The 26,789-nt window shown below is 37.9% G+C and overlaps 1 protein-coding gene across 5 annotated transcripts in view; it reads left to right on the top strand.

The window, feature by feature from the left end:
- The window catches only part of pex5la (peroxisomal biogenesis factor 5-like a), a 93,265-nt gene that overhangs the window by 40,431 nt on the left and 26,045 nt on the right, over positions 1–26,789 (top strand). For 3 of the 5 annotated variants that reach the window (XM_065955860.1, XM_065955861.1, XM_065955858.1), the window contains 6 exons: positions 12,577–12,688; positions 16,931–17,140; positions 17,889–18,012; positions 18,762–18,855; positions 19,126–19,155; positions 22,902–22,997. In XM_065955860.1, the coding sequence (XP_065811932.1) occupies positions 12,577–12,688; positions 16,931–17,140; positions 17,889–18,012; positions 18,762–18,855; positions 19,126–19,155; positions 22,902–22,997 (666 nt within the window). The remainder of the gene's footprint in view (positions 1–12,576; positions 12,689–16,930; positions 17,141–17,888; positions 18,013–18,761; positions 18,856–19,125; positions 19,156–22,901; positions 22,998–26,789) is intronic. The other 2 variants (XM_065955862.1, XM_065955859.1) reach the window with 1 other exon arrangement.

Raw genomic sequence — 26,789 nt, 5'->3', positions numbered from 1 at the left:
AAATACACCTGTTTACACGAATTACAGTAATAAGTTTCATGTTTTCTTTATTATTCAATGGCTGGTTGAAATAAAAGAAGATCTAGTGGTGAAATATTAGCAATGACATTTTGAGACAAGGGGTTTAAGGCACCATTTTCAGGACCGATTACTTCATCTGCAAAATTTAAGCAATAAACAAAAACGAAAGCGACATGCCGCTGTTCTAATTTTTTTGCAATTCTGTTAGATATTGGTATAAAGGCAGAAAGTTAGAGGAAAAAGTGGCAATTTTCTGTAAAGCTGCTAAAACATTTTATTTTTGGTAACTGTGTCTTAATACATCACATAGAGGACTTGTGTACTGAGTCGTAAGTCTACAGTATCAGGTAACTGTCATTGCTCTCACTCCTCTCTTTCTCTTTCTCTGCGTGAAGTGATAGTCATATTTTACTGATGAAATTAATAATAATAGAAACAAACAGTTAGAGTCACCTGAACTCCAATTTTATTCAGAAAGTGCTTTTAAAAATCAGAGTACAACCGACTGTAATATGAAAAGCTGCATCATTTAAATAACAGTATTTGTTAATAATCAATAAAAGCAAATGTAAAAAAAAACAATAAGTGATTCCAGAAGTCATTGCAGAGTACCATTTCATGTATTTCTTCAAAAATATATTTTGACCATTTTCTTACCTATTGGTTTAATTGGGGTTTCCAACCTGAAAGTTGCCTTTTAAAAAAGATAATCATAAGCTGTTTTCACATATGCACTCCGGATAATATCTAGATAATAACATGAGGACTACCTGAGGGATTTCCTGAGGTAAGACGTGACGTAAATAAACAACGCGGAAGTAGCGGCCGGAGCAACAGAGTCCGCTACACGATGCTATAATGAGAATATTTGCCTTTATATCAATGTTATGTGTAATCCAGTGGAATGACGACATCAACAAAAGAGCTGAGAACAACATACTGAGATCGTAGCAGTCGCGTGCAGACACTTTCGGCAGTCACTGTATATAAACGTCATCTGCGTTCATACATCAGCTCACTCGGACTTTCTGCGGAAAAAATATTAGGGGTCTGGCCGGAGAAACTCCGTGTAAAGTCAGTGTGAAAAATTTGGCTGTTTGCTTTCACATATAGCCGAAAGCCCCTCCAGGTAGCCTAATCTCCAGAGTTTTTCAGGAGATTTCCTTATGTGTGAAAAGGGCTATAGTATAGTTGGCAGAAGTAAGCCACTGTGTAAAGGAAATATAAACACACTTTTTCTCAGCAGCCAAGGTAGTGGCCAGTTAGTTTAATATATATATATATTTTTAAAAGGTAGTAGTTACCTGCTAACCTCTGAAGTAAACAGGTGTGGGGACCAAAGGGAGGGTTGGGAAATAGGAGAGTATAACTACTTTTGCTTTGTTGGTTTCAGTCTTTTCATGGGGTTTGCTGAATAACAGATAACAAAAGAAAATGATTGCCTTATTCTTAAGAAAACATGGATACACAAATAAAGAAAAAGTTCTTAGGACAAATCATGCAAAGACATTGGTGATGAGTCATAAATATCTGTTTAACTACAGTATGAAGGCCTGAGGGAGTGCGTGGAACAGTTCATCACCACCCACAGCAACAGCTTCAAGACCGCTCGAAAGAGTAAACAACATGCTCTTATGATTTCAGAATCAATAAAATTGTTCAGCATTAACAGTGAAATCATATCATTTATTATTAATGCTTTAAATCCTGATCACAAATTAAACCACAGATAAACAACACATGATGCAAAATAGTGTCTTTTAGTATCCATGACAACAATCGCTGGATTTCCAGGTTTAATCTAACAACATTCAGTCTTTGATATTTACACCTTTTCTTGAATGTGGTGTTTTCTATCCTCTCCACCGCCTCCTGTCCTAAACTCAAGCTCCACACCTTCAAAACTCTGATAAGTTCAACTGCTACACCGTTCCCTTAAAAGCCCAAGCGGCACAATTAGATGAAGTTTTCCATTACATAATTTTCTTTATTCTCCTTTAAGCACTTGTAAACAAAGTACCAAGGTGTTTTGCATAGGAGAAGAGGAAAACGGTTTAACAAGATGGGAGCAAAGGAGAAAAAATGGCAGGGAAAACGATATCCTTCTCCAAGTGAGAGTAATGAGCAAGCAGCTCAGGAGGGAAACGATAATTGGCGTTTCTATGTTACCTGCTACCAAAGTGCCTGATGCATTTCCCCAGATGAACACAGGAGAAGTTCTGTCCCCATTTTCTGGATGATTAGAAGAGGAAAATGCAGAGGTCTCATCTTTCCTAGAACCATTATTTAAAATTGGCCCCAATGGCAATTGCAAGAAGTGCTTTGAAGAACATCAACAACAATCATGCTGCGTGCGGTGCAGATAATGCAATGTCCTTCATTAGGAGAGAGCAAGATGTGACACACAGCTCCATCCTTGGTCCCTAAAAGTTATGACTCAACTTTTAGGTCAAAACGTTTCTGTGAAATGTGACATTTCTTTCAGAATAAGCTCAAAACAAAATCAGATTATCACTATTAATTTGCACTGAATGCTAATGTGGCGGGGCCGCTCCGGACGGGGCAGGGGTCTTGCAGTCGTTTTTAGAAACAACTTTAACTGCACATGCCTACCGCCGGGTTGTTTCTCCAGTTTTGAAGTACAGATTCTTAAAGTATGGACGGCACACCCTTTGTTAATTATCTTGGTATATCGCCCTCCTAAACCTGATAACAACTTTATTCCTCAATTCCTCTTATCTCAGATAATGTCGAAATATGACAGCGTGCTGATTCTTGGTGATTTTAATATCCCTGTGTGCTGTCCTTCCAAACCACTAGTTGGTGAATTTCTTAATTTAATTGAATCTTTTAATTTCACACAGCATGTAACTGGTCCCACCCATAAATTTGGGCACACACTTGATTTAGTTTTGACAACTGGTTGTCCTGTTTTTAATATGGAAATAATTGGCCCTCACCTCTCAGATCACAGTGTAATTATGTTTAAAGTTTCTCGACCTGTTTCTCAGTCAACTGTTCTCCTTCCTGTTCGCTGCTCTCGCCACATTAACTCCTCTACCGCTAGTATTTTTTCAGCTGCCCTCATAGCTGCCCCAAACATTCACATCATTGAGGCCTCACCTCCCGAGCTCAGCACAGAGGAACTCACTACCTTATTTAATTCCACCTGCTCCTCCATTCTAGAGGCCATTGCTCCCTTTAAATAAAAAAAAAAACCTGAACCAAAATCTCAACCTTGGCTCACTGACACAACTAGAGCCTTAAGGAGCGATTGTCGTAATACTGAGCGGAAATGGAAGCAGGATAAGCTCCAGATTTCCTATAATATCTTAAAGGACCAGCTGTTAAGGTACCAGCAAGAAGTTAAGGCACCAAGAGCAAAACATTTCTCTGACATGATTTCAAAGAACTACCATAACTCTAAGGTCCTCTTTAGTACCATAAATTCTCTCATCTGTCCGTCTACCAGAATCACCCAAGGTGTGCCGTTAGGTAAATGTGACGACTTCTTGAAGTTCTTCACTGGTAAAGTTGAAAGCATTCGAAAGAGCATTGAAGTACCAACGATGGATGTTTCTGTCTCTCTTTTTCACTCTGCCCAGTTGAACTGGTTTGAGCCCATCTCCCTAGCCTCACTTAAAGAAGCTGTTTTTAACATAAAATCTACAACCTGCCCGCAGTTCCTACTCGTCTTGTTAAGGAGGCCTTTGACTCCATTGGGCCAAGTATCCTCTCAATTGTAAACAGCTCCTTGGCAATCGACAAAGTCCCAGCCTTTCTTAAACATGCTGTGGTGCAGCCTCTGTTAAAGAAACCAAACCTGGACCACTTTCTGCTTTGTAATTACCGACCCATTTCAAAACTACCTTTCCTCTCCAAAATACTAGAAAAGGTTGTTCTGCACAAACTTTTGCCCTATCTTCACCAAAATAATATACTTGATAAATTTCAGTCAGGTTTCAGGGTAGCTCACAGTACTGAGTCCGCCTTACTAAAAGTCCATAATGATCTCCGACTCACAGTCGATTCAGGAAACTGTGCTGTCCTGGCTTTATTGGAGTGCCGCTTTTGATACCGTTGATCACGCCACTCTAATTGATCGCCTTCAGCATATGGTTGGTGTTGGAGGCTCCGCCCTGAATTGGTTCATCTCCTATTTAAAAAATAGAACGTTCTCAGTGAACATAGGCAATTCCTCTTCCTCTACAGCAAATCTGTCCTGCGGGGTCCCTCAAGGCTCCATCCTAGGCCCTATTCTTTTCTCCATTTACATGCTCCCGCTTGAAAAAAATAACGGAAAAGCATAACATTTCTTATCACTGTTACGCAGATGATACCCAACTATACCTACCCATAAACCCAAAAAATCAATCAGACTGAAATTCTCTTACACAGTGCCTAGAAGACATCAAATGCTGGATGGCCCAGAATCTCTTACAGCTGAATGAGAACAAAACTGAAGTTGTTCTTTTTGGCCATAAAACAGGTCCCAAGCAGCTTAGGTCATCTTTCCTCCCTCATCAAGCCACATGCTAAGAACCTTGGAGTAATATTTGATTCCGCCTTCACATTTGAATACCAGATCAATTCAGTAGTTAAAACCAGTTTCTTTCAGCTAAGAACCATCTCGAAACTTAAACCTATCCTCCCCTTTCATGACTTCATCTTGTCCTGTCTCGACTACTGTAACTCCCTGTACTCTGGGATCAGCCAGTCATCCCTATCACGACTGCAACTGGTTCAAAATGCTGCAGCCAGGCTGCTTACTGGCTCATGTAAAAGGGAGCATATCAGCCCTGTTTTAGCCTCTCTTCACTGGCTTTCAATTCGTTACAGAATTGATTTTAAGGTTGCATTGTTTGTTTTTAAAGCACTAAATGGCCTGGCACCCTCTTATATTACTGATCTCCTCAGCCCCTACACAACAGCCAGGCCCCTCAGATCCTCTAACATGGGCCTCCTAGCTGTACCTCACTCTCACTTTAAACTTTGAGGTGACCGAGCCTTTGCGGTCAAGGCCCCTCGCTTGTGGAACAGCCTTCCTCCCTCAGTCAGGTCTGCCCCCTCTGTGGAATCTTTTAAGTCCCGCCTCAAAACACATTTCTACACGTTGGCCTTTGAGTCCTAGTTAGGTTGCTTATACTTCTTTCAAATGTACTTCTATCAAATGTCTTATAATATTATTGTCTAATTATATTGTTAGTATTCTGTGTGCATGTGTGTAGGCATGTGTGAGTTTTGCCTTGTTATTTTTGTTTTGTTTTTTAATCTGTATTGCTCTCTTGTTTTTGTTTGTACAGCACTTTGGTCAGCTGTTGCTGTTTTTAAATGTGCTTTATAAATAAATGTGATTGATTGATTGATAATGTAATTAGGGTCTAAAGCTCTCAATGGCAATGCAGTCCAATATTAACTTTTTGTCACAACAGCCAAGGTGCCGGGTAAATAAAAAAAATCGGTCCCTGAATGCAGGCATGCTTATGTTTAACATGATACAATATTTAGGATGTGAATTAACCGTCCGAGTTCAGCATAGTACTATGCTAACATTTGTAATTTAGAGCTAAACACATGGTGGGGCAGAAGCTTTGTTCTCCTCATGGGTTAAAATTGACCTCATCTGGTTTGACTGGTTATAAATCATGAGCTATATCACATAATTATGTGTCGCACCTAACTGTGTTAAAAGTCATTATCAGTGATAACCAAACTTGACACTTGTTTATGAAATTAAAGGTTGAAGGACCTCATTAATAGTAATTCTCGAAATAAACAGAATTTATGGATTATTATGGATAATTACGAACTGGTATTTGACAAATAATAGTAAGTATATTAACAGGTCAGATCTGACTGATTCAAATGTATTTCCAAAAAAAAAAAACAGATAACAGAGAAAAGCAATTTCATGTACAAAAACAAAAACAATCTTTACTTTAGTTGCAACCATTGACAAAATGTAGTTTTCAGAATTGTTTCAATTCTTTCTAAAAAGCACAGAAAACAGGCTGGGTTTAGTTGTTGTTGAGATGTAGGCAGACACGTCAAGTGTGCAGAAAGACAGCCATTTTTATTTGTATGGTTGACAATAAATGTTCCTTAAAAAGCTGAATACTGTACCTTGTCCAGGTTTGTCGACTCCCCCTTTGTTCTGGTTGTAGTGCAGGATAATTTGAGGCTTTTTGTCTTCCTTACGGCTCACAGCAGTATATCCATTTGAAGTGTTCATCAGGACACATTTCAGCACATTTCTTTTTTGGGGTCAGTAGGACACAAGTGCATGTGTCTCAGTGAAAGTGAACTCTGATGAGAATCGAGCACTTTCTCTGGCTGCCAAAAGTTCAGGGGGACGCTCAGGTCTGTTCTTCCTAACCAATACCACCAAAGTCATCTTTCTTCAGTAAATCCTGTCCAAGGGCATATTATCAACTCATTTTTTCTGGTTGTCCATCAAAAGGTTTGCCAGTGAAACTTTGCATGTTCCAGGCATAGCTTTTCATAGCATTGCAGACAACCCAGATTTTTATGCCATACTTTCTTGGTTTACTTTTTGATTTGAACGATTTGAAGGCCCAGCGACCTCTGAAGGGAACCAAGCACTCATCCACTGTCACATCAGCTTCAGGATTGTTAATCAGATGCAGCAAGTTTGTTTCGTACACAGCATGTTCGTCTTGTGCAAGATCATCAACTGTCATCAATCACTCTTGAAATTACATGGAACCCCTTGAGTGACATGAAAAATTGCCCTTTCAGACTGGGCATGCCATAGGCTAAATGTAGCTTCTTTACTGGATCTGTAGACACAAGCTGCAACCAACAGACCCAGGTAATCTTTTGAATTGACTCCGGGAGAAATAGCTCAAAATTGGACTTGATGCCATCAGCACGAAATATTGCATTCCTTGTTGGACAACGGGGACTTCTTTTTCTCTCTGCCCCAGCATGCGTCATCTGTCATTTGAAGGAATGGAAGACCAGAGCAAATTTCCATCCTTTGACTGGAAACCATCTTTCATTTCAGTATGTTCTCCTTCCTCATATGGGTTAGTCATCCTCCTTCTCAGCTGAAGTATTATCATAATTTTCAGTGTTGCCCTCTACTTCTGACACTTCTTCCTCTCCTTCACATTCCAAACGCTGGGGGTTTTGTTGCCTTTTGATTGTTTTTCTATTGTTTATATTGTCCCAAAGGCAGAAAAGCACATCAAAAGGTCCAATAAGAACAGTTTTTACAAAGGTGCAGCTTTAAAGTTGTGACTGTGTTTTTCTGTCTTTGTGTGTCTCTCTGTGTTCTGCTAGAGAAAATCAGTCTGATCAATTGCCCCATCACATTACCTGTGGGTCACTGCTTCTGTTGAAGGGTTTTTTTTGTGTGTGTCTGAGTATATGTTTATGTCTTATACAGTCTATGGTATGTGTGTGTGTGTGTGTGTGTGTGTGTGTGTGTGTGTGTGTGTGTGTGTGTGTGTGTGTGTGTGTGTGTGTGTGTGTGTGTGTGTGTGAAACAGTTTATGGTGTGTGTGTTGTCTCAAACTTTGGGTCCCCAGAGTTCAGGGAAAAGTAGTAATGGAATCATTTATACGTGTCTGCAGATTTGAAGTTTGTGTGTGTGAGTGTGTATGTCTTTGTCTGTGTGCGCTTCATTCATCATTCAAGAAAAAGTTGTAATGAAATCAGTTTGACATATCAACTTTCATTTGTGTGTTCAGTGTGTGTGTGTGTGTGTGTGCGTGTGTGTGTGTGTGTGTGTGTGTGTGTTTGTGTGTGTGTGTGTGTGTGTAAATATGTATGAGTGTGTTTGGCTCAGTGTGTGTGTACATCTTCTGCAAAACACAATTGGATGACCCTTAGCACGATAGCCCCCTAAGTCATTTTTTGCCCCCCTGAAGAAAACAAAAAGCTAGTTTTAAAACACTCATAATTCATTGTAAATTTTCATCATGAAGGACATTTGCAAAGGGCGTGGTCGGGAACCATGCATGTCGTTTTTAGGCAATTAGATGAAAAAATCCATATTTTTTTTAAAATTAAGACTTTGAAAATGGGTCAAAAAAGACCTGAGGACAACATAAAGGTTAACACAGTTATATTTTACTGGGAATATGAAAATGCTGCCAACTTTTAGCAATAAATATGACTCAGAAGGGCTGAAAGCCAAGATTCTGTTAACATCTGTCATTACACTTAAACATTTTTTATGAATTAAATATGTTACTTTGAGATTACGGCTTGCTGCAAATGTGCAGCATTCAGCTACTTGGCAGTAGTGACCTTCAGTCATTCAGCCAAACCATCAAAAACAGATACCCTGCAGGGACAGCTGTAGCCTGCATTTAGAGGACATTTTTAATGCTAAAAAATAAAAAGAGAGCTCCAAGATCATCTATTGTGTGGGGAATTTGTACACAGACTACAGGAGATTTATCCTAGAATCTCTGTTTAATGCAGAGTAACTCTTGAATGTCCTTCAATAGATGCTTTGTAAATAAAAAATGTTATTCATTGACAGATGCTTCTCTGGTTTCTATCAATTCAGCCACTGTAAAAGTGTACATTTATGAATTTATTTACACTGTTAGCTTCTCTCTCTCCGCCACCTTGGCCTGTGAGTTCATTTCGTACCCTGCTTGTATATATAGTTACAGATACATCTGTACATTGAATCCATTAAAAAAACTATTAAAACTAACTAACTTTAAAAAAAAATCATTGATAGGTTTAGCTAAGGTTTATGTATTTGAGTTATTTATCATATTAATTGTTTATAAAACAATAAAGCGCAGACATGTCTCCATCACGTATAGTCCCAGAGCCTTGTGGGATTTATTTTTATGTCAACTTTATACAATAATCAGTTTACACTTACATTAAACACCACCTGTCAGACATTAGACTAGACACACTTTATAGATGATTCTTTTGGCAATTAAGTTGTTCAAATGTTTACAATGGTTGCATATGTGAGTTGACCAAATCAATATTGATAAGTACCATGGTAAAATACTGTGTGTATAATTAGTATTTGTTTTGCAGAAAATAGGCTCCTTTTCCTGACTCAAACTGAAAAAGTGTTTGGGTATGACTAATTTTAATGGTGGATTAATACTGCTGTTTTATTTACCTTAATCACATTATTTATCTCTTCAGTCAATACAGTGACAAGGGTTTAATGGTAACTCTTAGCTTTTATTAAGCAGAGATTAAATAAGGCTTCTTCCTCTTTCACAATAATAACCATTGTAATAGATTCAATGGTTTACCGCCTCAGCCTACAATTACACTTTCCCTGAACAAGCAGAGTGTAAATTGCCGAATATAAGCGACCTTTAAAAACAAGTTTATCCCTGTGTGATTTGTCATGTGTATTGAAAATTGGGGAGGAAATGCATGAATGCCTGGGCAGGCAGCAGCAGAGGATGAAATCGGGTTACTTCACACTGTGAGACTTCACATGAACCGAAGCTGTATTCTGATGCCAGCAAAGCAAATATTCTAACTACCTGTGCTGGATCAGCAATCTTACAGCAAAAATACCCAACAACATAATGATCTTTCATGTGTTTTTTTTGTTTGAATTTTTTGTATGCAGAAAAATGTGGTGCTTCTTTTGTGTAATTACAGTAAATTTATAAATTAAATCTCATAACATGGGTCATTATCCTCAAAGCATATTTGTTTTTATTATCTCTTTGATGGATATTATCTGGCAAAAGGAACAATTTTACTTTTAAATAAATTTGATTAAAGTGTGTGTGTGTGTGTGTGTGTGTGTGTGTGTGTGTGTGTGTGTGTGTGTGTGTGTGTGTGTGTTTCTGTGAGTGTGTGTAACTGCTGATAATTTAAATACACGGAACTTTAATTAATGTTAGATCACAACTTATCAGCATGTACTGAGAATTAAATAACAATGTCATACGCTGCTGTGCCACATGCGTCATTGCGCACAACAGACGCATTTAAGCCGGGCTACATGTGACAAAATAACAATTAACTTCATCCTGGGGCTTTAAGACGTTGACAGGACTTCATCCAGCTCTTCTAAAACGTAAGTCTTCAATTCTTATGTTTGGAAATAGGCTATTCAGATGAGAATTAGACATTACACAACGTTTGGTCAAACCTTTTATTAAATTGATGCAGGACGTTTCAGGTTTTCAGTAACCTCTTCTCAAGTCACATTAATGACAAGTAGAAAGAGGTTTCTCTCCGCCCTTGACCGACATCTCTGTCTGTCTTTCTAGGACCTCTTCAGAATGGACACAGAGTCGTGTTGGTTGGCCAGCACTGGAGAAGGAGGACGGGCGCCCACCATCGCCTGTCTCAGTGGGGCTGGTGACCAGGCTAGTTTGTGCAGTTGACGGCTGGAGGCCATTTGTGCCAGCGGGGGTTAATTATCTGGAACATAAATAAAATAATATCAAGAAACTCTGCATCTCTGCAATTATTTATTTGTTTGATATGAACAGGGCTACAAAATAGTAGTAGTCTAGGTTATTAAATATTTATCATTATCCATATCTGACACCAGGTTCGTCTCTGTCCACCGCCACCTGAGAAATTAAAGCTGAACAACCTCGGACTGGACTTTTTTTTTGCGATATTAAGCACTTGTTTTTAACCTGAATGTAAAAACTATTGTATCATAGCCTAGACTATACAAGTAACGTATCATGCATGTGTAAATTAAATATTAAAACCTCCGCTGGAATCGGTCCGCAAACCAGACACTGGTGACTACAGAAGAGATTTCCTTCCAGAAATGTTTTTTGTTTTGATGCCATTCAATCCCACTTTTCAGGCTGAAAAACAACACAATTGTATTCCTTTCTACTTCCCATATTATGTTGTCACTTTCCAGGACATAGCGGTTTCTCTTATGAATTATTTTTAGGGTCTATTTTGGGGCTTTTTATGCTTTTATTTAGAGATAGGAAAAGGGATAGAGCCAGAAATCGGGGAGAGTGGGGAATGACATTGGGGGAAGGAGCCACAGGTCGGATTTGAACCTGGGCCTTCCGCTTGAGGGACTGTTGTCACCGTAAGGGGGAGCAGGTGCTCTAACCACTGGGCTACCGACGCTCCAGCAGTTTCTCTTCTTTGCCATATTACATACCTCCATAAACGTTTTCTGGAAAATAAAGGCACAGAATACAGACACAAAGTTACATTTGTATGTTGTGCACTGAGCGATAATAAATGCATCCTTATACGTGTACTTGCAATAAAGCCTGCATTATGCAGGTTAACAGAGAGTCCTCTATATTGTTTGTCCTCCCCATTTTTTTGATGTGATGCTGAAGGTTAATCATTTAAAAAACTATTTGTACGAACCTCTTCCTGAAAGAATAAGCCATGTTAAAGCCTTCTTAACTTGATATTATAATATAGCTGTATGGTGATATCTGTATTTTGTCATTTTGTAATATATATCTATCCAAGATCTTGGTAAATGGAAGGTTTCAATTCAAATTCTTTATTAGATATTGAATATAAGCAAGGACGGGAGAGAAAAAATCTTGATCATTTCAGCAGCTATTATATTTTAAAAAATAGAAGTGAGATTTACAGGACCCTGAACAATGAGGGTGTAACATCGAGCACATGGGGTAAACAAGGTACTCTATTACATCACAATAGAGTATAGATACTTTTACATGTTTACTCTCTGTAGACATACTATAAAAAACCCATTCAGCAACTCTCATATATAACATTGTGTGCTGTCCATTCTTGCTTGGTAATTAATCTTTTAGCACCTTCATTAAAATTCTGTAAGCGAGCTTGGCCTGCAGAGCAACAATAGCAAATGTCATGTTTGTTCGCTGCCAGCATTTTATACACTGCAAAGGCTGATGTTAGTGGAGGTGGCTCACCCTCACTATGGGCCAAAACTGGTCGTCACCTCAAAATTATGAATCACTAGTTAACATATTTTGGCCAGCTGCAGCTGGAGTATCGTGACTTCAGGGTGCTGATCATAAATTGGATGTAAGCTATTCCACAGCTGCACTGGCACGCATACAAATTGGTGTATCACAGGCAAGGTAATTAGCATTTTCATGACTTGGAAGGTGAGATAAGCAATAATGGTGAACATCCATTAGGTTTCACTCACCTTAGATAATCTATGTCGTTTTCTCAATGGTGACTCATTCAGTGACATGTCATGCACTACATTAACATAACCATCTTTCAATAATAGAATGACTTATTAAATACAATGGTGATTTAAATAAATGACAGCCAGTTTTTTTTATACATGTCATGCAAATTTTAACTCCTGGTAGAATTTGTGTTATTATTATTATTATCATTATTATTATTATTATTATCATTATCATTATCATTATCATTATTGTCATTATTATTATTATTATTATTATTATTATTATTATTATTATCATTATTATTATTATCATTATTATTATCATTATTATTATTATTATTATTATTATTATTATTATCTAACACAACATGGCCTATATACATTAAGATTGGACTTCCATGCTGAATGAGAGCCTGAACAGTTTTTTCTGTTTTCTGTTTCAGTTGGTGAGTGAGCAACAAGAGAGCCGCCCCCTCCTAAGCCCCTCCATCGACGATTTTCTCTGCGAGACCAAGTGTGATGGGCTTTCCCGCCCAGTGACTTCCAACACAGCTGGTACAGTACAATCATTTCCATCTGCAAATACAATCAATTTCACTGGTTGCATGCAAAAATACATAGGATGCTAACCAGTACTACTAGTTGTAAATCTTGAGATTGCTTTTTTTGGGATTGAACTGTGCAATGACTCGACAGTATCTAACTGAAATACAAAGGGTTTTGAGTAGCAAACAGTCATTTACTTCTGCTTTGAAAATAAAATATATCACTAAACATAATTAAACACAGGGTATTAACCGCTTATGTGCCCATTTTAAAGGGATCATTGATGGACAATGTACTGTGAATTCTAATTATGGCTCATTTTTGTTCCCACTTTTCCAGTTACTGTGGGTTTCCATGCTTCTTGAAGGATAAAATAGATTCTCAAAGAAGATTCAGATAACAGAAGAAATTGTAGTTAATTTGACTACATGAGCCTATAAATGTATATGTGTTTGATTCTTGCACAATAGTCACATGTCCATCCAAATGTACTGCAGATTTGGGAAGAAACAGAACGGCATACAGATGTGCATCTTATCCACTTCTTGTTAGGTAAATTCATATTAATAGTGCGGTGCATGAAGATAAGGAGTAGATCGGAATTAATCAATAAATAAGAAAAACTAGAGACAAAGTTATTAAAAATAATAACATAATATAAGGGTTTTGTACTTTTTTCAAATGTGTGTGCACCAATGTTCCCTTCTTAGTCAAGCAGTTAAACAGATATTGCATTTTTGGATAATTTTTTACATTTCATTCCATTAAATTGTGTATTATTATGTAACTATCTGATATTTGCATTAGTGAAATAGAAATAGTCATTGTGTCTTCAGTTTTTATATAACCTTATCATAAACATGTTTTCTGTCTATTAAAATGTTCTAAACAAGCAGTCAAATGTAAAATATGAGACTAATTCAAGTCACTAAATGAGATTTTCATGCAAAATTGCTGATTTTTTTGTTTGAGTTGGGGACAACTTTATATCACTAAAGCACGCTGGAAATATGTGTCTCCCTTTATGTATATGTATGTTGCACCAGATGTTCAGTACAAGCTTAAATTCTGACAATAAGTAATCTAAAAATCATCCAGGTCAAAGTAAGGATTTGAGAAATCGAATATTTTGACTTGAACAGATGTCAGATGCCATCTTGGTTTCCACATGGGTGGAGTTTGATCACTGAACTGTAACATCTCTTGAACAACTACTTGCAGAACCAGATTGCTTAGCTGACATGTGTTGTCACCATACTGCCTGATGGCCGTGCTGAATCAGCCTGGCAGAGTGAGTTGTGGGGAAACTCTCCACCGTCTGTCTCCATAATGTTTCCTGCTGTTCCTGCTGACAGTGACGCAGGCTGACTCTAATTGATCATGGTTCTTTAAAATTCACAAAATGATCCAATCCTGTTTACATTATTTATTAAGAGCTAGATTTTATACTATTCAGGGAAGTGGCATTTGAAAGCTAAGGTTTTAATAAATCAGTATCACGTGGCCATGGAAAACTAATGTCTTAAAGATCTTTGGCCTAAAAGGTTTTCTTGTACTCGGCATGCTCACATTAGTTTCTCCATCTTACATGATTTCCTCCAACAGTTCAGAGACAAGAGGGTGAAGTGGGCTTTCACGTGTGGTTGTATGTCAATCTATTCAGGCGTGCTTTATGTCCATCTGTTTTCACATTGTAATGGACCGTCAACGACATGTACTATGAAGCCACACTAAACAGGAATTACCATAATAAATATGCTTATCCATATGGGACATACTATACATTACAGTGTGCTCTTTCTTGCATGCAGTTTCAGTGCCATCTGATTTTGAGGTGTGTGACTAGCTCTGCACATGGATAAAATTGAACAAAAAAAATCCATCTTTGAATGGTTGTCTTGGGATACATGGGTTTGGATATACTCAGGTAGGAATAGGTAGCTGTTTAGAGTTTCAATGGTTTCCTTTCTTAAGAAGAAATATAAATGAGGGAACACTTCTCAAACGTAATGTGTCCTTCTCACTTAGATTAGGTTATCCATCACTTGTCTGAATGCTTAAGCTAATTTATTAAAGAAGAGCCTCTGATCACCACTGTATCCCTATACAAAGGCCTTCTCCTCAATCCTTGCACTGAAACTTCTTTAGTCAGCACTTTGCTCTGACATGATGGCTCAATGGCCACAGGAGTTTCCTTAAGATGCATGATTCTTGCTGTAGAACTACTTGATACTTGAGGTTATAATACTCTATTTAACAACAGTCTCTTCTTTATTTAAAAAAGTTGTTGTTTGTGTATGTACAATTGGAAATCTAAGTGTTTACTTAATTGGAAATGTCAGGGTGACCAAAAGCTTAAGAACACACTTCAGCTGAGTAGCAACTGTCCATCATAGCGTGTAACCAGTAACTAGCACTTTTTTGAATAACAGAAAACGCTCTTTTACATGTAAAAATGAAAATTGGTTCCTTTTTTATTTCATCCGAAAACTGAAAACACTCAAAAAATGTAAGGTTCATCTAGCAAGAGCTGCAAAGGGAATCACTCTTCACAAACTTGCTAAGCATCCACAGTGGCAAGCTTTTACATAATCTTTAGAGCAAAAACCAAATCAATAGCCATTTCAAATTCAAAGTATTAGTTTGTTATTCCCCTTCTTTGATAAATATCAAGTTTACATTAATACTATATCAAAGGTTTCTGGATCATACATGTACTTGTTGGTACAGTAGTAGTACAGATCTACCCAGTTTCATCATTTCCAGTAGACTCCAGGGTAAAATATTTTTGACATTTTTGCCTTTTCATGAACAACTTCGTGTTTCTTTTTGATGTTGAAACTCTTCTGGCAACCTTCCCAAGAGTGTGCTTCCCCTGATTTGTAGTTGTCATCTTAAGAGCACAAGGCATGGAAGACAAGCATGCGCTCTAATTACGCAGAGATTTCAGTCGACAATTGATCTCAGTTGGTTGTCATGAAACAGCAGCACACACCAAATATGCAGTCATGTGTGTTGAGTCTCATTGTGCAACATGACAGCAAGTATATCCCTGGAAAATTCGCATAAACAACACCGATTATATGAGGAACTTGGTTCTGTGTATATCATGGATTTAAGAAATGTTAAAACTTGTTTTACTTGTTTTACTTTAGAGGCATATCAATTAATGATACACTGGAGGAAAAACACACTTCACTGAGAAAAGATAGTTTGAATTATGATGATGTTAGCAAGACATATGCAGAATGTAAGGATTGTCTGACTAAAACTACAACCTTTTAAATCATAGAAGAAAAGAGAATATTAAAACCAGAATTGGAGGGGAAGTATATTATTGGTTTGATACCATTAAACATATCTAGTGGAAACAGAAGGAAGAATTAAAAGTTATTACTCACACAGACAATCCACTCCTTGGTTTTAATGAAACCCAAAAATAAGCGCTTACTTTTAACACAATGCAAGACGACAGCTCAGACAAAAGTTGAGCCCCCGACTGAATGCTCTGTCCTTTGCCTCTCAGCCAACCTGAGATTGAATTACTTAATTGACCAAACTTGATCTCCTCAAGGGGCAGCCTTATCCTCATCCAACGGTGCAGCAGCGAGTAGCATATTTAGACTATATTTAAAGAGAAGCAGCACATTTCTTACATGTCCAACTAGAGGTAACATTTCCTGACATCTTAAGTACCTTTGACAGCTTTCTCACTGTCAGAAAAAGTGTAGATCAAAATCAAAGCTTCATGCTGTAAAATAAGGAAAGCCAGCTGTTCTCTTTGTTACAAAGAGAACAGCTAAGTTCATAGAGTATGACACATGCTTAGAGACAGAAAAGAAAACTACCTTGACATAACCACTAAAGGAAAGCTATCGAGGTTCGGGATAAGCAAAAAAAATCCTTGAGATAACCATGACTCACAATTCTAATATTTAATCTTTCTTTTCAAAGCAGATCATAATGGCAAGAAAAGAAGGAAGAAGAAAAAAAAGAGAAGCAGGCATCATTTGTTAGTATAGTTTGAAGAGGTGCATTGATTTATTACTAGTGGGGTTTATAATTATTTCGATTCTACTGTATTCTCCACCTTATTTAGTGTTTTGTCAGAAAAAAATAGTTTGAATGGGTTGCCAAATCTACCTTGGCTGCTGTTATAAGTCTGGGCAGACGGCCAAAATATATTTTCGTGTGAGAAGTACTGCAATTATGCAAAAGAGGACTTCTTAAATACTGCCATGTCCCTCACAGTTCTGTCTTCAACACTGGACCTGCTGGATCTGAGTGAACCTGGTGATAGGAAAACCATCAAGAACAGGAGGAGTCCGCTGTCGTCCCGCGGCAACAGCCTGAAGAAAAACGCTCACAGGAAGAAGACGGATGAGACCGAGCTGATCCAGGTGGAAATAGAACAGACAGGACCAAGCATGAGAACCCCTGAGAGGGCGTCCATAGATTCAGGTAGAGACAGATTGTAAATTGGTTTGTTACTTTTTTTATAGTGTACCGATACATCTAACTGACTCTAAATACCTTAAATACATTTCAGTCTATGAGCAAAATATATTCTTCTAAAAGGACAGTGATGCAGACTAAAAATCCAGCAACTGTATTAGGAGAATTCTGAAACTCTTGGAAAATCTCCCTGGACTGCGTTGTCTTGCATTTAACCAATTTCGACGTAATCCCGAAACATCCTACATCTCTTACTCCACCATCCCCAGAGGAACTAACCTCACAAATATTCACGATAGGCAGAGAAAGAGCAAGCCATTTACTGTAATGATAGGGATTATCTTTAAAGACAATCAAAAGGAAACAGCCAATATGTTTCTTATTTGCCTATTGAAAAGGTTAAAGTCTTTAATAAGAACTCATTATGCAGATTGAGTACGGTGTACTGAATAATTCATGACAATGAGATTTATTATTAACTTGGCATAATTTATCTGCAAAAGTCCATGTCTTCAAAGAATTCTGGGCATCTTTTGTAAGGACATCCACAGAGATCAAATAGTCAAGAACACATGAACATTGTCCAAATTAACAAATAAATAGACTTTTTCTACATCATCCATCAGCCAACCTTACTCCACAGTGATAGATTTGATGACATATTTTTGAAATGCAATATTTTACCTCAAATGAGAATCTTTTGCTTAATCAGCATGTTTTTTTAATTTTCCTATCATTTGCTTACTTTCACAAGTGACGATTGGTTCACCATTGGATAAATGGGAAGAGCTGAACCCAAACCCTGAAAGGAATGGCAACAGGAAATGGAAGCTAGAAAGAAGGCGTTCTTCAAAAAACTCCTCCAATGAGTTTCTCTGGTAGGCATTTTCCTTACAGGCTTTAACATGGTAGCAACATTTTGCATTTTCCTACATTCTACAGTGTTGTTACAATGTTGTAAATAAAAAAAAAATTGAGCAGGGAAAGGGCACTGAGTTTAAAAACACTTCTCCAATTGTTGTAACTAAACTTATAATGTTGCGTTCAGAGGTAGTCTCACTTAAGACCCAAATGCAGACGACTGATGCAGTGGTGATTCTATTCACACTAAGCTAAAGGTTTATGAAAAGTGAGGCAGGCAATGAAGACAACCAGAGAAGCCAGTCTGAATAAGTGAAACAATTCAAGGACGGTATAAAGAAAAAGTATTTAAAAAACAGACAAGGACGACAATCAGGAATAAGAACAGAGGGGGGGAAGGCAAAATAAAAGTTTTCAACTTCGTCTGTTAAAGAGAATACAAGTTTGACAGAAAATACAATGAGAAACATTGGCTCAGTGTTGTATAACAACAGCAGGGTGTGAGAAAGTGAAAATGCAGCTCATCCAATGGATCCAGATGCAATTGGATGTTTTTATTGTTGATAAGCCCATGTCCTTTAGGCAAGTGAATACAGTAAAAAGTTTAGGTTCTCTTGGATTTATTTTAAGGATGAATTTCTAATTTACCAAGTTGGCCCTGATTTCAAATATAGAAATATTTAGATATTGTATGTAGAAAAACACGTAAAGTTTAGTGCAATGTTCCCTTTTAATGTAAACCATCTCTCTCTCTCTTCTGCTTTAGGTCCATCGACTGTAAATCCCAATTAGAGCCATCGAATAAGAACTCCCTAGAAGTAAATACCAAAGCGGATCCAGAGGCTGCCCTAGCATCTCAAGTAAGTGCTCATCACAAAAGGAGCAGGCAGTACTGATCACTATGTATTTGAAATGAACATCCTTCTGAGGAGAAACCTTTACACACCTCAGAAACATTGTTCTGACTGATGGTTAAGCCTTCATAAGACTTTCCTGAAAGAATTAATGTAACTGCATGTACTAACGCATGATAAAGAAGCCTGATATTACCGTTTCTTTAAATTGAGACACCATGTTGTGTGATTCTTTGCCATCATTTTCTCCTAACACATTCAATTCTTCCATTTCAGCTCAACAGGCAGTATATTAGTGGAAGACATGTAAGCCTCCCTATGCATCCTTTCATATGGTATTGAAAGACTTTTACATTTGCACCAGAAATAAAAGCATCACTGTATCTCATTAAATTTGACTCAAACGATAAAAAAAAGAGGAGATAACATTGAAGCCAAAAAGTGCTTATAAGAAAATTCTGATGTACTGTTGGCATTAAGATTGTTCCTTTGTGGTGCTATGAGGTCCAAATGTCAAGTGCTTTCCCCCGAGTTGATGTCTCTGTGTAGGTCTGCATAAGGGATCTTGTTTCCAGACACCGTTATTAGATTAATAGCCAATGAATTATTCATCAGGCCCATTAGAGCTTATCTTACCAAAGTAGCTAAACATACATCAACCATTCAGCAGTCTGATAAATAATAGATTTTGGAATAACTGTCCAAATAAGAGGGTGTTGTTGGCAAATTAAACACATTTTGTTTAGCTCAGGAGTTACATAGTAGCTTACGAAGAGTGGTTTTAGCTTTCTGCTTGCCAGGTACCACACAGGAAATGCATGCAAAAAAGAGAGATGTTTGTGTTACTCCATATTAATATAGGCCTACACTAAACCCACACTACAAAAACATGCAAACGTATTCAGCTTCAATCTCAAAAAGGATCTCACAGCAGACTCTAACTTCACCAGTTTCTTGATACAAGTCATTATTATTAACACACAAGTAAATGTTCATACTACTGTTGTGTGGTAACCATGGACACGGACAGAGTAGCAAGAGTGCAGTAGACAGTCCAGTTTCAGTTAAATTGGTAAAATATATGGGTTGGTGCGGTTCAAATGAATCTGTTGTTAAGTTTTAGTATTTATTATTTTCTGCTTGTATATCTTTCGCATAAATGCAATATCACACTTGAGGTTGAGATGAATACATCACTTCCTCTCGTGTGATACTATTAAATATCATCTCTATGAAGAGGAAATATGTTAGGCTACGGATTGCAGAAAAATAAAACGCCCTCCCTGAACGGCAATTTTCCAACCATAGTTAGCAGCTATAAACAGGCAAAAGAAGACCTGCCCAGCATTGTTTTTCTCAAGTTAAAGAAATATCCATTGAGCTGGTACTTGGAATTAACCACAACAAGGAACCAATTAAATGTGAGAATGCCCAGCTAGAGCTGGGATTAGATTAGTTATCACGAATCTACAACCTACATTAGAAGTGTTACTTGCAAGTGTGGGGAGCAAATAATTAACATGCAACATTAGCTGATTGGGTTTATGTTGTTTTATTTAAAAAAAGGTCTGAACTCTGTTGGTGTTTTTTTATTGCTAAATGCATTAATATGTAATACCTCTAAACATCCAAACAGGGTAATGTTTAACCAAAGGTGTCTGATCCTATGTGTTTATAAGGGCTGCAAATTATGATTAATATTCATTAATCTGCTGTTTTTTCCTTAATTAATGGGATTTGCTACATCATTCAACAGGCCATGGGCTAACATAAAAACAAAAACAAATATATGCTATATGTGTGTAAAAGATTTTTGCTTTACCTCTCTCCTCACTCACATTTAACATCTGGTGAAATTACTGATATACTTTGAATGGAGGACTTTTACTTTTAGTGGAGTACTTTCACAGTGTTGTAAGAGAACTTTTATTACTACTCTGGGCATACATTTTAGCACAAAAGCTCTACATTTTTAATCTATCAAACAGCTTTCCATACACCTTTATAAAGGGAAGCCTTCAAAAGTTATTGATATTATAATACCATACAAACTTTAGTCACTCACTGCTTGGCCAGGATATTGTTACCTCGTTGCAACTTGTCATCAGTGTATTTCAGGGACATCTTAAGACCCACAGTGGTGGAAAATATCATGGATTTTGAAAGTCCGACAGCCTATCACATACATTTCCATCTCCTCTGAAAACCAAAATTTAGTTTCGTCTGAGTTTTCATAATCAATTATCTATTGTTAGCCTGCCAAAATCTCATGGAAAAATATAATCATTAAATTATTGCCATCATTGTAATACATGAAAGTAAAGTTATCTATAAAGCACATTTGAACACAGTTTAAGCTAAGAAAGTGCTGTACAACATTCGGCTCAAATTTTGCCTCTGAAGTGAACAGTTCCATGATGGCCAGGGACTTAATAATCGCGCGACACAACGAATGGATAATCACATTTTTTGCACACAATAATAATTAATTTTTATCGATTTTATGGATTAATTGTTGAAGTCCTACTTTCTATTTTCCATGTCATTTAGCTCCATGAATTTGCCTGCACACAAACAAAGCCTGTTTAAACAATATTAGTTTATGTTTGGAATATAAACAAACAGCTAAACACATTGGATATCATAATCTTGTTTATCTTTTTGAGAATTATGTGTTTATGTGTGGCAGAAAAACTTGTGCCATCCCCTTGAAAGAGGGCTGAGACTGACATCAACCTTGAATATTGTCCTGATTTTTATTTTTAAAGATTTATTTCTAAATTTGATTTGATTTAATTTACCTTTACCTAACCAGGAAAATTCTTGTGAGATATATTATTTCTTTTTCAAGAGGCCTGGAAAAGACAGCAGCATGAAAGTTTCAGACATAGAACAAAGACAGACAATAAACAAATATTACATTGATCAACAAATCAGAAGCCTTAAGCAGAAAAACATGTGAATACAGTCGTCAAATGATCCTGAATCATGGTTTTAAAAACTCTCTAGTTTAGTTGATGCAAGACTTTTTAGACACCTGTTTTGTTTATAGTTTGTCTTTGGTTTGATTTTTCCGTTAAATACACTACAACAGAAAATTTTAGTTTCTACACAAACCATGGCAAAGATGATTTTCTCTACACGGCATGCCTTTTGTTGGTGTAAATAGGAAATAAATATGATTATCTACATTGAATGGATGAGGCAATTACTTCTTCGTCCATTAATAGTGAGATTACGTGACCTCAATTAATCTTGCATTATGGCGGTCTGTTTTAACAGGTACTAGCTGGCCCCTCAGGGGGAAGCCACTGATTCCACTCATCCTCAGACTATACTGGATTCACTAACCCTACCTACTGTACAGTTTTTATTGTTTTACAGAAATCTTGGTTCATAACATATCAGAGCATGGAAGTGCATCTGAAAATCTAATTACCCCTTGCAGTATCTTGTGCAGATGCAGTCTGAAATCATGTAAACTACGGCATACGCTTATTTTGCAAAACCTCGAGTATAAACTACTAATTTCCATTTGAATAGTAGAGTGAAGCTTTATGTGCAAGTCAAATCAGCATTTGCAGGTTTGATTTTGCATGTGCAGGTGCATGGGAAAGGGGGAGGTATGGGGGGGTGGGGGAGTAGAGTGGCATTCAGATGAGGGGTAGGGTGAGATGCTGACATCAGTGATTCTGCTGGCCTTCCTAAGCACGTCAGAGGCTTTGTCGAGGCAGGGATATTTACTGGCCCCTGAGAAAGCAGAGATGGTTAACCCTGCACACTCTCCCTGTCTGTCTCAACCTTAAGCTTACAATGTGTGTGTGATGTGTTGCTATGTAGGTGTGTATGTGTGTGCTGAGTGTGTGTGTGTGTGTGTGTGTGTGTGTGTGTGTGTGTGTGTGTGTGTGTGTGTGTGTGTGTGTGTGTGTGTGTGTGTGTGTGTGTGTGTGTATGCGTTATGATAATTGTGATATTGTTTGCAAATGGTAAGCTGTTAAATGGATTTTGTAAGAGTAAATTTGTATAATAAAATGTTTGTGTGTGTGTGACAGGCTCGCCTAAATAAGGAGCAGCGGTTGGGCAGCGCCCTCTTGTCCAGGAATCAGTCCCTGGAGGAGGAGTTTGAGCGAGCCAAAGCTGCTGTTGAGGTAAGCAGAGTGCTACTAAGCACAGCTCACATCTGTCACCTGTCAGCTCAGAAGCATCGCTACAGATGACTCTTCATAAGACTGAACAAGAAAGACCAACTTTGGAACATATACATATTAAACAGCTTAAGTTTGTCTCCTTGCTTCATTGTCCTTTGTCAAGTGTTTTAACAGATTGAGCAAGAGGTTAAGGCTTCTAAAGATGGGTCTTGAAATGGTGGAAATGCATTTATGATATCAATGCATATTATCAAGCACAACATAAATGTATTTTTTAAAAACAGTATTCTTTGCTGTTTAAACCATGTCTGAAGGAAGTGTGGGTGTGGCAAATCACATTTGATTGACATCACAGCTCTGCATACAATAATGGTCAAAGTGGCAATCAGTGTAGCACAGTATGCAGACATTAAGTCGTTATACTTTCTGAGTCAGATTCAGGGGAGAGGAAGTAGACGCCCTGCCATCTAAAACTACCCGTTTTTGCTTTATTCTAAAATTGACCCATTACTGCCCACTGCTTTCTTACAGTGCAGACAGCTTTTCTTCTTGCTCTCTGCTTTGCTTACATTCTTTTGCTGATATCATCTTTTTTCTAAACCTAATTTAATCGATAGCCGGCAGTGGACATTTCCAATTCCTCAGGACTGTATTTTTTGATCGATACAGGAGGTCTTTCGACATATTTAAAAAAAATGTTTACCTCTGCATCGCTACACGACTGTGGCCTGACAAGAGGACAAGCCTGTGCCGCAGTACTTTGAAACACTGTACACAGCTAAAGCTAATCAGCAACAAGATGCCTCCCTTCTGCAAGGACGATTACCACAAACTTCCTCAGAAAATTGCAGTGCTGGAGACAAAGACGAATCGTCCAGAAGTGAATGTGGAAGTGAACGGACTGTGCGGGAATGACAACACATTACCACCAGAAATACTGTGTTTTCCCAGAGATATGGTTTCTGATTTAGCAGAAAGGAGCCTGCATATTGTGGCTGAACACTCCCGACTGTGAAGAATGTCATACTGCACATTGGGTCAAATGATGTCACAAAACAACAATCAGAAGTCTTGAAGCAGGACTTCACTGGTCTGCTGAGGATGGTCAGCCCCTTGCATGTGGATGTGTTTATCAGCAGCTCCATACCACCAGTCAGAAGAGCAGAGGAGAGATTCAACAGGTTGTTGGCACTGAATAACTGGCTTACAACTGCATGTAATGCCCATTCAGTGAATTTTATTAACAATTTTAACATTTTCTGGGAACGCAGACATCTTTTTAAGGCAGATGGATTTTGCCTGAACATGTCAGGGGTGAAACTGTTCACCTCTAACCTATTTTGCTTCCTGCCTCAACCATCAGTTCTCTCTGCCAAGGACATGAGACAACAGAAGTAGAAGAAGAACATATCAAGAATTAGAGGACTTATGTACCAGCAGGACCTGGAAAAACTTGTCCATGCTTTTATGTTCAGTCGTCTTGATTACTGTAACAGTGTCTTTACAGGTCTGCCTAAAAAATCAGTCAAACAACTACAGCTGATCCAGAACGCTGCTGCTAGAGTCCTCACCAAAACCAAGAAAATGGATCACATCAGTCCAATTCTGAGGTCTTTACACTGGCTCCCAGTCTGTCAAAGAATATACTTTAAAATCCTGCTGCTGGTTTATGAAGCGATAAAAGGTTTAGGGCCAAAATACATTAGTGACCTCCTGATTAATTACGAACCATCCAGACCACTCAGGTCGTCTGGGACAGGTCTGCTCTCTGTCCCCAAAGTCAGAACCAAACACGGAGAAGCAGCATTTAGTTTCTGTGCTCCTTATATCTGGAACAAACTCCCAGAAAACTGCAGGTCTGCTGAAACTCTCAGCTCTTTTAAATCGAGGTTGAAGACACACCTGTTTACAGTTGCTTTTCATTAAACAGCTTTAATAAGATTTTAAATTTTAACCCTTTTTATATTTTTACTTTATTTATTTCAATTAATTTCTTAATTAAGGCTTCAGATGACTGGATCTTAACCTCGGCAGAGGGCGAAGGTCTGATGATGTGTTAACCGGTGCTCGGTTAGTGTGGATAGCAGATTGGAACCTTCAGAATAATTTGACACGTGTAGATCTTAAATGCAGTCTGCGTTGCGGAGATGATCCTAAATTTAGTTTAGAACATGTTTCTAATTGCAAAATGCTCCAATTTAAATGTTTTAGACTTCAATTTTAATCCTTTGAACTGAAGCCAAGACTATTTTGTTCTGCTTTTACAATGCCACTACTACCCATGTGGCATCATAATTGTTGCAGGGTTTTGAATACACCCACCTAAAGTCATGTGGAACTGATTTGCATTTGACTCCTTCAGCCCTTTTATTCCCTTGTCAAACTATGGCTTTTGTTCCTCCTGCAATGAAATCACTCCTGTGGTGTTAGTGGACAGTTTAATAGTCCATGCTATAATTTGCACACTCAAGTTCACAGGGTGTTTGGCCCAGGAAAAATATTCATGACTCTCAGCTGGCTAACAATAGGGAGGTAAATAGGTCAGTCATTATACGGCCAGACATCAGATACCACAGGGGACAGAGAACTTACAGTAATTACATATGACTTAATTCTACATAGGACTGTGTATTGATATACTCCAATTGTTGAGTTGTATAGAATGCTTGATGTTCCAATGCTATCAGGGACATGATGTGTAAAAGGACAATAATTACATGGAAAATAAGATACCGTATCCACAAGAATATATGAAGCCATCATGGATAATTACTTCTAAATATCCTACATCTCAGCAAACAATTGTTTTCTTTGAAACTCAAAGCCATTTCACTTTTCCCTCTTCAATGTCGTCGTACATTCAGTTACTATTTGATCCACTGATGAGGAAAAAAATATTTCCTTCAACATTTACACAGTTTTCTTCTGGCATCTTGCAGATGGATTGAATACTTTGAAGCTTTTCTTTCAGAGTAAGATATTTTTTAAAGGTTACATCACAACAACTAACAGCGTGTCTAAAAAAGCTGTTTCTCTGCTATACAGGACTCTAGATAACCAGCAAAGATTATTTTTTTTTACTTGCACTCTACCACTCTATGAACCTCTCCCTTCTCAGAAAAGGGGGGCAAGCCCTGCACTATTGGAATAACTCAGCTCTGCTGAGAGCTATAGTAGACTGTTGCACACAGAGTTATGGGTAATGGTCAATAAATAATAGGGCAGAGACAGTAAGACGCTTTGAAAATGAGAAGCACAGCTGTAGAGGAGAGGGCTGTCTGTTTGGGGATCCCTCCCCAAAGTAAGCAGTGATGTCACATGTTGTGTAAGCAGCATCCTTCCAAATATTTGTGCAGTTTGAGAGCATGCCCTAGCCCGATATGAGATGTTCCCTGGTCAATCATCCAAGCATAGAGCATCGATTTGTAACTGTATCTCGAAGCTTTGATCGTGCAGCCTGAGTGCTGGCCTCCACTCTAGAGGAGCTCTGATGCATGTGGTCGGTCATTTCAGCTTTGGCTGCCAATGTCAAAGCTCACAATCAGATAATTCCCCATCTAAGTAGCTGAGCATATGCACGCTCTTTTATACTTACAAAGACATGGAGGTAGAGATGGCTCAGATGGCAGAGAGATCATTTAAATCAGCACAGCGCCTTTTTGCAAATTCATTCAATTATAGATGAAGCAGCCAAATGTAAAAAAATTAGGACCAATAGAGGGAGGAGGAAATGGGCTCCAAAATATAATTCATTTAACAAAGCAGGCACTGATGAGAAACTGTAGGTTTTTT

The sequence above is a fragment of the Labrus bergylta genome, chromosome 6 (assembly GCF_963930695.1).
Source record: "Labrus bergylta chromosome 6, fLabBer1.1, whole genome shotgun sequence".
Classification (NCBI taxonomy): domain Eukaryota; kingdom Metazoa; phylum Chordata; class Actinopteri; order Labriformes; family Labridae; genus Labrus; species Labrus bergylta.
This window is presented reverse-complemented; position numbering and strand designations above follow the sequence as displayed.